General features: G+C 41.3%; 2 protein-coding genes across 2 annotated transcripts in view; one reads left to right on the forward strand and one right to left on the reverse strand.

The window, feature by feature from the left end:
* The window catches only part of CCDC38 (coiled-coil domain containing 38), a 30,496-nt gene extending 21,102 nt beyond the window's left edge, over positions 1 to 9,394 (forward strand). Inside the window, 5 exon segments of the mRNA XM_066633820.1 lie at positions 1,749 to 1,900; positions 3,497 to 3,629; positions 6,241 to 6,455; positions 7,301 to 7,394; positions 9,248 to 9,394. Coding sequence (XP_066489917.1) covers positions 1,749 to 1,900; positions 3,497 to 3,629; positions 6,241 to 6,455; positions 7,301 to 7,394; positions 9,248 to 9,355 — 702 coding nt within the window. The 3' untranslated portion in view covers positions 9,356 to 9,394.
* A 236-nt stretch (positions 9,395 to 9,630) lies between these two features.
* SNRPF (small nuclear ribonucleoprotein polypeptide F) lies at positions 9,631 to 12,767 on the reverse strand. The gene is made up of 4 exons (XM_066633818.1): positions 12,661 to 12,767; positions 12,462 to 12,587; positions 10,469 to 10,533; positions 9,631 to 9,864 (listed from the first exon to the last, which is right to left on the reverse strand). The coding sequence occupies exons 1-4, from the start codon at positions 12,661 to 12,663 to the stop codon at positions 9,798 to 9,800; spliced, it is 261 nt and encodes an 86-aa protein (XP_066489915.1). The 5' UTR covers positions 12,664 to 12,767; the 3' UTR covers positions 9,631 to 9,797.
* Between the last annotated feature and the right edge of the window lie 452 nt (positions 12,768 to 13,219).

Here is a 13,219-nt window from a genome sequence, read left to right on the forward strand (position 1 = left end):
TTCTTGTTTGTCTTATGTGCTCCCTGGGGCATCTGGTAGGCAGAGGAACTTGGATGAGATGGACCTCGAGCGTGATCCAGCGAGGCTCTTCTTATGTTCTCCTGCTTATCAGTCGCTCCAGAGCCTCATGTGACATCCTCTGGCCCTTCAAAAGTTGTCAGAAGCCTCTGGAGGACCTTTAAACAATATTTCCTGTTTTCATCTAACAAATTCAAGAAATACTCCAAAAATACATAAAACTTAAACCTCCTCATTACTTTCAGGTTTGATAATGTTGAACCCAATCACTTAACCCAAGTCTCTTTGTTCAAATCACAACCATTGTTACTATATAAACTTCAATTAGCAAGGAAAAAGCTATAATTCAACTCAGAGCCAGAGCTATTTATGTGGGGAAACAGAACGTAAATAGTTTCAGCAGCCTTGGCCTCCCTGAATGTATTTTGCTGACCTTCATGTGACACTATGAAGGTTTCAGGGTATCAGAATTGAAAGAGAAGGCCACCAGTAGGGCTGTCAAATTGTTTTCTTTGCTCCACCACTGCCTTAGAAAAATATTGAAATATCATTACACGGATCTGCAATTCACGCATGTATTCTGTGTAGAATATCTTCCTTTATTGTAAAATGGAGGAAATTTACAAGGGATGTGCTGGATTATTTGAATGGGGACCTGGGGAACAATTCACACTCTTTCAATAGTGATGTGATACAAGTCATGGGGTTGCCTGGATCTGCAGTTTTTGGAATTCCTACAATTCGTTGGTTCCATTGGTGACAATGCCCATCCAGGTCTGCCATTTTTATCTTTAATACTTAATTTTCTGTGCACAGCCATGTAAGTGCTACTGCTGAAGATTGACTCTGATCCTCTACCTTAGTAATGAACTCCTCAGCTGTATCTACCCCTCTTCTGGTTGTCCCACAGTTAACTCAAGTGTGGAGATTGAGGTTTTTTAATTGAGGCGACATCCTCAGCCACATTTTTAAGTGATGCAGGTAAATTTTCATTAGTCCATAGTTAGGATGAAGGTGTAAGAGGGGAAGCAGGAGTCTTGGAAGATGTTGAGGCCACCATGAGGATGTTAGCTGCCTGTCTCTTCAAATGCATCATGTGGTGATGCAGAAAATGGGGAAAAAACCAATTTTGAAGACTTGATCCATAAAGGATCAGCTGACAAAAACAATGCCCAATTCAGGAGAAGAAACCAGAGAAGGTACCCAACAAATTTAAGATTAGCAGGGTCAATCTCCTGAATACAGCTTGAAATTGTTGATTAAAGGCCACAAATAGGATGCACTCACCACACAATGCTAGTTGCACCAGCCATTTTTCCAGAAGTCCCAGTGAGAAGGAATCTTAATACTGTACTTTCTCTTGCTCCATTTAATGGTAAAAATCCCCCTCCAAGCTGTTGATTGCCCCCAAAGTGATGGCTATTTCTCTAGCAATTCTCGACATGAAAACAGCATTTGGAAAAGTATTAATTTCTTCACTTCTGTGCACTACACTTCCAGGCCAGATTGGCCCCTGCCACAGCTAATTTTAAGAGATATAAGGACTACTTTCAGTTCAGTTCTGCAGTAAGCTGTCTTCTGAAGACTGCTTGAATGTCATCTGAAGTTTGGCCCCAGTACATCAGAATTGTAAAAAATTCTTTTCCCTAAGTTTCAGCATGGTTTTCTTCTCCAGTTTATCAAGAACTGTTTGCAGATACATTAACCTGACATCCTTTCTTTTGCACTAGGAGCCAGAAATCTATTTCAAACACCCACAAGACTTACTTAAAATGTTTACAGAACTCGAGGAACAAAACCTCTCACTGTTTCAAAACATTCAGGAAATTGCCGGAACACTGGAAGACCATTACCAGAAAGAACATGCAATTAAAGAGCAAAAGTAAGTTATTGAGAAAACACAAAAGGGACAGTACTGAGATCTGCTGTTGCTTTTCAAGTCCTCCTCTTTCCTCAAGCACAAGTGGGGCTTTTTATACATTATACCACAATGACAGTGGGAGATCAGCCATAGAAAGTCAAGTATTGTGTGAAACTGTGCTATAGGAGTTAGTGATGTCTGTGAGACAGGAAATTGGCACTGATTAACTCTACATTTCTGAGAATGCACTGCTCCCATTGGATAGGATAGACTGGAACCAAGGGCACTGTAACAAATTGGCATTAAAGAAAGCACCATTGCTATACAGCTACTTCGTATTTATTTAGTGTTGGTAGTGTGACAGCTGCTGTGCAGAAAAGAGAATTAACATGCATGAGACAGAAGGGACAGAACTTGATAAAAGGATAGGTAAAGCAAATTTGTAGCTGAAAACTTTGGCACTTTAGAAAAAGCTGATAAGAGAGGCATTTGAAAGAGGAGGCTGAAGGGGCTTAATGGATTGAAATGGGAAATTCAAGGCACTGTGCCACTCCAGCTCACAGCTGAAGTCTATGAAGTAGTTCAAGCTTGATTTAGCAGAGCTGAAAGTTGCTAAGAGCTGATGCACCATAGAAAGTCACAGGAGCTTGTGCTGAGGTAGTTAGGAGTCGGAGCAGAAAAAGGAACCAAGCAATAGAATCAGCTTATTAGCAACAGCCTGACACCAATGAATACCTTAAATCAGTGGTTCCCAAACCTTTTCAATTGGCAGCTCCCCATTAGGGCCACAATCCTTTCCAAGGGTGGTGGGTTTTTCATGAGGATTCCACAGCTCCCCTGGCTGGTTTCTGCCGCTCCCTGAGGAGCCACAACTTGTAGGCTGAGAACTACTGCCTTAAATACTCATGGATGAAGGAAGACCTGTTTGGCATCATCCCATCATTAAAGCACCTGTAGTTTCTTAAAGCAGTAAGACATGAATAGTTAACAGTTTTGTAAGTCTTCAGGTTGGAATAATTTTGCAGTATTTTTTTTTTCAGTAGGGAGTGTGTGCTTTAGGTGGGACATGTTACTGCGATTTCCTAAAAAAAATTGTGATGCTCCTGTTAGCTAGTGATCAGATGGAGTCCCATAGAAGCCATACAGGGGGTGGGGCAACATGTCACTCCATCCTGCAGCAAGTACACTGGTTACCCATCCATTTCCAAGTCCAAGGTGCTTGTTATTACCTTTATAGCACTATAACATCTGAGCCTTCAATACCTTAAGGCCACCTTCTTATGAATCCACCCATCTTTAAGATTTTCAGTAGAGGTTCAGATAGTATTCATATGGGACAGAGCCATCTCTTATACTCTCCCACCTGTGGAATTCCCTGCTCTAGGGAGTTCAAGAGACTTGCTTCTTTGCTTTAAAAGAAAAAAATAACAGATTGAAAACTTGAACTGCTTTTGTGTCTGTTGCTACTGAAATGCTGTTTTTAAATCCATCTCTGATTACTTTTTAAATGGTGGAATTTGTTTTTATACTTCCATACTCTTGCTAGCCACTTTGGGACTAATCAGTGAAAGGCAGGTTAGAAATGAAGGAAATGTTTACAGCTTTGTTTTTTTATAGGGAAAAGACAATAAAGAACCTAGTAAATGAAAAGGAGAAACTTACAGCCTCTTGCATCAAAGAGAAGGAGAAAAGGGACGAAGTGGCATTAAGAGCCAAGGTCTTTTCTACACAATATAATCCAGAAGACATGGTAATGTATATGTTAACCCTTCTTTATAATGATAAACAATAATCATTAATATATTATAGCACCTTTATGAACCTAGTCCTCCATTAAAATCTGGGAAACCCTCTTCTATGATCCACTGCCTTTTCAAATCTTATTGCCAGTGTCTTGTGAGAGTAGCCCCCATTATGTGGAGTTCCCTGCCCCCTATTGTGCATCTATCTCCCTTCTTACCACTGTTTCATTAGAAGTTGGACATAATTTTTGCACAGGCGTTTAGAATGTATGTAACCTGTTACTCTCTCTGATGATTTGTTTGTGCCATGCTGCTGTTTTGATTGCTGCTGGTGCTTGACAGTGTTTGGTATTGGCATCTTCTATCATGTTGTAAGCCACATTGAGTTGCTTAAAGGAAAGGAGAAAAGCAGGATAATTAAATTATCACAGTTTTAAAAACAAGAACATGCTAACAATGGTTTACATAGGGGCTTTACCACAGTCTGTATAATATCATGAGTGAAGGAGTTCCACTTGTACATCAAAGTACAGTTTAACAAGGGCAGCAGTTGGGAACAGCAGCACAATTTCTACATGGTATTATCCAGTATTACGCCTGGTAACCAAAAGGGGGGGGCAGAGAAGTAGTGGCAGTATAGACCACTACTTGAGATTAAACAAATGTAGACAATAGCCCCACCACTCAGAGGTGATAGTAGTGTCAAATTTAGTTTATAAGGCTGTTTGTTATATTGGAAAGTGCACAATGTCATGTAAACATTGATTGGAGAACCTTAAACCTTAAGAATGGATTATTAATATATTTAAAATGTAAAGGCTAGCAGACAAGGAAATTCTTGATCATTGGACAGTGAAGCAAAGGGATTTAAAATCAATAGTATATCCTCTCTCTTAGTCTCCAACACATTTTTGCCCAGCCCACAGGGACATTTGGTCCCTGTTGCTTATATGCAATGTTGGACATGTTGGACATCTCTTAGTCTCCAACACATTTTTGCCCAGCCCACAGGGACATTTGGTCTCTGTTGTTTATATGCAATGTTGGGCAGAAATGGTTTAAGTTCACAGACTTAGAAAACGGACAGCTACCGTTTTGCACCTAGGTATCCTACACACTCTGCTGAAAATCACACATCCTCAAACTCTTATCACCCTACACATATCAAGCCACATAAAATGCCAAAGCACTTAAACAGCACAGAAATCATATGGTTCACAAAAGTGCAAATACTGAATGAGTTAAAAAATTGTTTTAAAAATAGTTATTTCTAAAATAAGACCTCAATACTGGAATTGGAATAATATGCACTAATAGCCCATTGTTGATTGAAAAACCCTAATGAGTGGACTGTAGCAGCTTTCATGTATGATTCTTTGCAATTGTGTCACAAAGATCATCAGGTCAGAATGTATGCAGCTATTTTACGCTGACCCTAGTCCACTCAAAAAGTGGCACACGAGTAGCACAGGACAAGAAGCAACTTTCAAAGGTACAAACATGAATGCATAATGTTCTGAAGTTTTGACAAAGGAATTACAGTTCAAAGTTTAAAAAAAGTCTGCCTTTTTGTGGCTGTGTAGCGCCTGAAGAATTTTTTCTGCTACAGATCTTTCTCTTATACAACTGTGTACCTATTGTGCAATATTGCAGTTATATAACTCATACAAGATTCTTACATCTCTGACCCAAACAGTAGATGGCAGTAAGACACTATGGAGAACTTCTGGAGGAACTAAAGGACTATAGTGTTATTTAAAAATTCTTTACTATTTTGAACTTTTTCCCTACAAGAAAGAGCTTTTGAAGTCTCAAAACACATTGGGTTATTTTATAGATTAAATAACATCTCTCCCTTTGTTGGATCCTTCTTGATCTTCAGCTCGTTATTATCTTTTATCATTGATACATTTGAATCTGCATTTAATACAGTTCAATCCCATGCATGTTTACGCAGAAGGGCCCTGTGCTCAGTGGGATTTACTCCCATGTAAGCATGTGTGGGATTTAACTTTAGTCAGCTTTGTATAGATTTGTCTTGTGCACTGAATGGACCATCATGCATTTGCAGGACTATAATGGGTCATTTTTTAAGGAAAGTTTTTGTAGAAATATATGAGTTTTTGTAGAAATAATGTCTGGGTGGCAGCCAGAGTATCTTGCCCTGTAGTAAGGGACCCTTGCAATTGAATAAGCACAACTCTGGATGCCACCCTGTTTGGAAAGTGGTTATAACTTAATATCAAGTTGTTATGAACTATACCTTAATTTAATAGTTAACCACGGGTTTTTAAAGGTGCAGTTGGCCTGCATCTTACGTGAATTCAAATACACATGGTCAGCCACCTCCAAAAAGGCAGAGAAAAACAACAATTTTAATAGCACTTGCAGCGGTGCCCACCAATCCACTTACTCTGGAGTAAGTCTGAAATGGGAGAACGAAGCTGCTGTTCTCTCAGTCTTTTTCGTTCTTAGTATGTGTTGGCTTTAAGGGAGTTTTGACATTCTGGCTTTGTGCTAACCTTGGAACATAACCCTTGCACAAGATGCAGGCTGACTATATTTGTTTTTTGTCTCCTATAATGTGCCTTACTGACATTCATTTTTTTTAATTATAAGGATAAAATGTTGAATGCCCTTAATAAAAAAGTAGCAGAAGTCTACAAGGCTTGCTTCATAACAAGTGATGCAACTGGCCTGACCTCATTTCAAATGCTGAAAAAAATAGAAAGCCGTGTTTCAGAACTGTGCGAGATGTTGGAAACACTGCCGACAGAATACCTTGAGACAATTGAAGTTATTGAAAAACTTAGGGCAAAAGAAAGACGACAAAGGTAACACTGAGGCCGCGAACAAAGACTTCCAGATATGTATCCTCCTGACTGAACTGGGATTTAAATTTAGCTAGTTTCAATAGTGATTTTTTTCTAAACTTCACTGGAATTTGTTGTGCAGTCTGTTAAGTCACTACTTTTTAGTCTGTAGGCAGACTTGTAAGAAGGAATGAGAGGTCTTTTTGTCTGGCTACATCATTGTTAGGAAACGTTTTATGAACTACAAGTTTACTCCTTATCTGGAATTCCATCATATGGAATATTCCAAGATACAGAACTTTTTTGAGCACCAACATGACTTTTCTTACTTGTCTAATCATGAACTGTGGTGCATGCACAAACCTTGTTTCATATACATTAAAATATTGTATAAAGTTATCTTCAGGCTATGTGCATAAGGGGTATATGAAACATAAATGAATTTCCTGTTTAGGCTTTGGCCCAATCTCCAAGATCTCTCATTATGTATAAGCAAGTATTTGGAAAATACAGAAAAATCCAATACACTTCTGGTCTCAAGCACTTTGAACAAGGGATGCCCAACCTACGTATATTAGCTGTTCTGATCCTATGGAACTGGCTCCAGTTTTTAAATGGTCTAAATGGAAAGTGGCATGCTTGTTGTACAAGGATTTGGCCCACAACCTTGTTTAAGTAGTTTGTTCCAGTCTTCAACACTCGCAGTGAAATTCACATGCTAATCATATTAAGAGGTAACACCACTAGAGAAATAAATGTGGAACAATGAAATTCTGCTTTCAAATTCACTTTTCTTTCAGATAATATACCAATAAATTCTTCTATTTCCCCCAAAGTTTTGTTTCATATTTCTTTCATTCTTGAAGGCTACGTGAACAGAAATTAGAAGAGCTGAAGAGAATGCAAGAACAACGATTGAAGGCTGCTCTTGCAAGAGCAATTGCAGCACCAAAGAAAATGGTTAGTAGCACTGATTTTTAAAAACCTGTTCAGCTGCCTGTTACATTTTCCCCTGAACACCATATGGCTCAGGTGGTTTTTCCCAAACAAACCTGAACCTAGAAAGTTTCTTAAAAAATTTTCAGTACCTAAAACTCAATTGAGATCCAATTTAGCAAATTTGCATACTAATTTTACATGCTGCATAAGGATGGCATCTTTTCTAGCAGCAAAACTTGCTGAATGCACTGCAACCTGTTTCTGATTATGTTATCCTGTCCATTTGAGCTTACATAATTTATTTGGAAAAAGCAATAAAACACACATAGCGTGGCCTGCATGTTAGAATAAGCGTGTATGGTTTTATGAATTTCAGCCATACTGGGCATCATTAATATCAATTGCATTTTTAAAAAGATCATTCACAGTGGTATAATTCTTGGCAATTCCAGTATCTTATGTTCTTTAATCAATCTCAGACAAGAACAGGCTGAGATTCCCAAGTTAAAGCACCCCAACATACAGTTCACAAGAACCCACGTCTGTGGGCTGGATGCAGCTCCCAGAAGCTCTTTTCCACCCCCCACCCCGGTATAAGTGGGCTCTCCCACAGCTGCCTTTCAGCAGCAGCAGTTCTGCCAAGTCTTCAGAAGGGAGCTATACAGCAGGCCAAATAGCATTCAAAGCACCCACTGAGGGCCAGAAACAGCACCCACTGAGGGCCAGAAACAAACAGGTGATGACCAGAAACACATTTTTCTCACTTAGGAACCAATTTGCTGTAAATGACAAGTACACAAATCATACTTTCAAGATATGAAAGGGCCCAATTATCACACAGGCTGCCCTTTTAGCAGCGGCACTTCTGCCAAGGCATCGCTTTGCAGCTCAGCAGCCAAGAGGTTCTCTGCAAAGTAACACTTTGGCAGAAGCAGCACCACATAATTGGGCTTTCCCAGTGCCTCTGAAACTTCTCCCTTTCGCACCCTTCTTGGTCTTCCTCTTCCCCCTCACTATTTCTTGCCTTCTGAGGCCTTCTTCCATCTCTCCCTCCCAGAGTCTTGGCAGAAGTGGCACTGCTGAAAGGGTGCTAAGGAAGAACCCATGAAACCCATGCTGCAAGCGCCCACAATAGCATGCAGACCCCTTCTATAGCTGCACAGCATCACAACTGTGTAGTGATGCTGCCTCCAGACATTTGGCATCACTGAACTTCTGCTTTGCTGAGCTTTGTGGGAACAGTGCATTCAAGTAAAATGGTTATGCTGATATAGTTACCCCATCTTCAGGTTCCAAGGAAGGTTGTTTTTGTAGACTAAACATAGTTATCAACTTCTGGTCCCATTAGAAAGATCATCATAATGTGAATGATATTTCAGTTCTCACATGAAGTGGAACTGAACCAGTTTGAGCATGCAAAAAAGTTAACTTTTATTGGCCTAAAGTAGAACCAGACTTGGAGCAACTTCTATAACAGAAAACTAATCATTTAATACACTCCTTGCTCCCCAGTTATTTTCCTTCTCTAAAAGTTATGCTTTCAAGATGGTCCCAATAAGACCCCATACCTACAATCTGCTGCTTAGCCATATTTGCAACCCTAAGGACATTTACTAGGGGGTAAAGTTCCACTGAACTCAGAGCATAATCCAATGCCAGCGTACCACCAGCACTAGTTAGGATTGGGCTGCCCACAAGATAAACATGCTTAGCATCACTCACAATTTTGTTTTTAAAAAGGGCAGTGCCATGCATGTTTTCAGTAGTTTCTGAAAGTAGTCATCCATAGTTACTACAGCTTTGCAGAACAGCTTTGGTGAAAGAATTTTTTGTAAGGTTGAAAAGGTATGTTTATTTTACTTTCTTCATTTTAGGTGGGAAGAAAACTGGTGTATCGCTCACAGCCACCTGAGACTAAACAAGGACAGAAGAATGCTATAGATCACACCACAAGAAGTGAAGATGATTACTACTTCAGTTGAACTTCTGCTGTTATGAATGACTTTCCTTTTAGAATTAACTGTAGGTGTTGTAATAGTTACTTTTAGCTCAGTTCAACAGTTATATTAGGTAAACTGTGACAGGAAAAATGTGATCCAGTTTGCTTTTTTAAAAACACAGTTGTTTAGTCTAGAAATCAATAGTTACTTTTAGCTCAGTTCAACAGTTATATTAGGTAAACTGTGACAGGAAAAATGTGATCCAGTTTGCTTTTTTTAAAACACAGTAGTTTAGTCTAGAAATCAATAGTTATCTGTTTTAAGAACTGTCAGAAATTGCATCTTTATTTTCCTTCAATTTTCATGGCTAAACATACAATACATAGGCTCACTGACTTAGAGCACAAAACCTTACATATATTGTATAAAAAAATGCTACAACTTAACATCTCTTAACAGATTAAAAAAAATCTTTGTTTTCAAGTTATTCTCGCATTTCTCCATCTTCTTCTTCTTCTTCAACACCCCTTATATAAAGGACATTATTGCACCTGCAAATCAAATCAGAAGCTACTTATTTTTGCTGATTCACTTCCATTTTAAACATTAAACAAACCTAGCTTATGTACTGTGTCATTTAATGAGAAATTGTTTGATTAGTAGTGTTCTATTTTTAAGTTAGCAATAAATAGGAAATTACCTCTGTTCGTCACATACACTTTATTTTAATGCAAAGAATTTGAAATTCTTTCAAATTACATCAGATGCACTAACACAGTGGGCCCTCTGTATCCATGGGGGATCTGTTCTAGGACGCCCTATAAATACTGAATTCTGTGGATAATGAAATTTGCAGCTGGAGGGCCTCAAGAGGACCTCCTGGAAGCAACCAGATGTTGCCATTGCAAATTGGAAGTTACTTTTGGTCACGTCTGGGAGGTCTTCTGAGGTGTGGGGAGCGTGGGGATAAATAGGGCTCAAGGTACACAAATTCTAAACTACTCATTTGACTCTACAGAAAAGAAACCATAAAACAGCTATTTACACACTCAAAATGGCTACACTATTTAGAGTAATTTTTAGTAGAGCAAAGTTTTCAGATCACCAGTGCATTTCAGTACAGTTAAATCTATTTCAAACTAATGCCATAGTTACCTTATCAGAACTTCACCAAGATGCCCAGATAATGCACCATCAATATATTCTTCTGTATTTGCAAGCTTTAGAAAAAATTAACACAAGGGAGACAAAGGGGATTCATGAGTTCCTAGAACAGAATTCTTGCACAAGATTTCACAAAAACTCAAACATTACATATTTTTTAAAATAAGAAAATATATACCACAGAAGTTATCAAAATATTCGCAAGAATTAGATATGCCTTTCAGCTATAAGCAAAACTGTACAACTCTTTTTGGCCATGTATAACTGCTGTGCAAAGACAATCTCTTGTCTTTTACATGAACTAGCTGATTGACTGATAGCTATTATCCTGCTTAGTACCAAACATAGCACTATAACAATGATTAATAAACAAATAAACACTCAACTGCTTATCCAGAGTAAGCAACAATTTTTCCCAAGCAAGCAGCACCTCTTACGGATGAGACAAAACTTATTCCCTTGTGTACAGAATGCAGATGGCCTTAGGCATTCCCCTTATCAAACTCCAGTTTAGTTCTCCACAGAGAATGTGGTCTTTCCTTTGTCCTCTAGGAAGCCCAATACTATGCATGCTTACCAAGAAGACTCTGACTCCAGCATGGCTTACTCTCAGGAAAATAAGAGGCTCCAATCCTTTGCATGCCCATTCAGAAAAGTCCTAGTAAGAATCTACTCCCACCCCCAAACAGGGGTTGCACTGTTCACCTTCCTGCCTTCCAGAGTCAAAGGAGGAGGGAGCCAGAAATTTCCTGGAATCTTACATTTTCCAGTTTAACCCAGACTAGCTGCCCACATGGGATGTTGTAGCCATTACTACAGTGACTGCTGTAAGCCATGTGCACTGGGCTGAGGAATGCATACATGACACTACTTAACACTGAAATCTGGGAAGAAACTGTTCTGCTACCTTTTAATTCTTTGGTTTAAGGATCCACTAACCATGGAGTGTATAGGAGCTCAGGGACATAATTACAGGACTACAGCTGCTACGTAAGGATGGTGTGGTTCATACAGGGCACCTATCATTCTAGTGTGAGCCTAAATATGATGATGCTAAATTTTTGCAATGATTCTCTATACTTAATAGATTTAGAGAGAATTAGATAGACCTAGGAGCGTGTTTGGTTTTCTGTATTACTGCATCCAGCTGCCAATGCTGCATGGGCAGGTAGACCTGGGCTCTACATTGGGAAGCCTGGTAGACCTGGGTTGCCCACGTGGGGTGCTGGGTGCAAGGCGGCTCTGGCAAGCCATAAGTGCTGGGCCACAGATACACTGGGTTGGGTACATGACATTCCTTAACACAGCATCAAACCTGGGAGGAAACTAACCTGCTACAGTAGCTTTTTGGCGTGTGCATTTGCTTGCCATGAAGAAGTGTATAGGAGCTCAGGGGCACAGAAGTATATTTTGGTCCATGCAGGACACTTTCTATTCTGGTGTGAACCTAAATATGATGGTGCTGGTTTTCCACAGTGATTTTCTATACTTAAAAGGTTTTAGAGAGACTTAGGAGTGTGTTTGGTTGTTCTTGTTACCGTATCTATTGGCTGACACAACACAAGCAGGTAGACCAGGGCTCCAAGACTTCCCCTCCCCCCACCCTGAGCTCCACCCTCCCTGCCCCCTCACTCTGCGCACCCCATCAACTCCCTCCCCGCTCTGTCTCACCCCTCCCCAAATAAACTTTGTCCTCCCTGATCAAATTCCCCTCAAAGGACCTGGAAGGCCTCAGGGTGCAATCCTGACTCTAACTTCCTTCTGAGTCCTTCTGAGTTGACCTGCCTAGGAGGGGGCTCTCAGGCTGCCATCCCACCAACACTTACCTGGGAGAAAGCCCCATTGGCTAAAGTGGGACTTGCTTCTGAGTAGACCTGCCTAGGAGTGGGGCCTCAGGCTGCCAACAGCTCCACACTTACCTGGGAGTAAGTCCCACTGGCTAGAGTGAGACTTACTTGTGAGCAGACCTGCCCCAGCCGCTCACCTGCATGTTCATGTAGCCGTCGACGGAGACGAGGTAGCCCTTGTACTCCATGCCCCACTTGAGCTTCACCATCACCGGCTTCCCCGTCAGGCCGTTCAGGAAGGGCTTGGGGTTCAGGGGCAGGCTCTGCAGGGACGGAGAGGGTCAGAGGCGGGCTTGGCAACCCCTCCCCCCAAGGCCTCCCCTCCCCCCCACTCACCATGGCAACCGACCAAGCGGGGCGGCTGCGACGACGTCCAAAAATTACTCGCAGGCCACACGTGTGCCTGTCCGAGCTCCAAAGCGAAGGAAGTGACGTCACGACGCCTGACCTTTCATCTCTGGCCCGGGGCTAAAGCGGCTCTGTGATTGGAGAACTTCAGGAGGCATAGAGACGGGAAGGCGGCCGGGATGCGATACGGACAGCAACGCTCTAGGACGCAGTCGCATCTCTATGGTGAAGGCGCCGTTGATTTTTGTATTTGGCGCTGGTGTGGAGAGCAACGTTGGACCGGAAGTGCCGGCGGGGGGCGTGGTTGGAGGCTGAGCGGGAAAGAGAGTCGTTGCGGCCACGCCCCTCGGCGCTTCCTGGGGCTCCCTAACGGTTGCCAGGGAGACTCCATGACAACCTGACGGGTTGTCCCGTTGAAGTGCGGGTCGGGCTTGGGACTAGGGAGAGGCTGCGGCTACCTCTGAGGAGATCGCGCGCCTGACTGAGGCTGCCGTCCTGTCCACGCTTACCCTGGAGTAAACCCCACTGACTCTCGTGGGACTGGCTT

Source organism: Tiliqua scincoides, chromosome 7 (assembly GCF_035046505.1).
Source record: "Tiliqua scincoides isolate rTilSci1 chromosome 7, rTilSci1.hap2, whole genome shotgun sequence".
Taxonomy (NCBI): Eukaryota; Metazoa; Chordata; class Lepidosauria; order Squamata; family Scincidae; genus Tiliqua; species Tiliqua scincoides.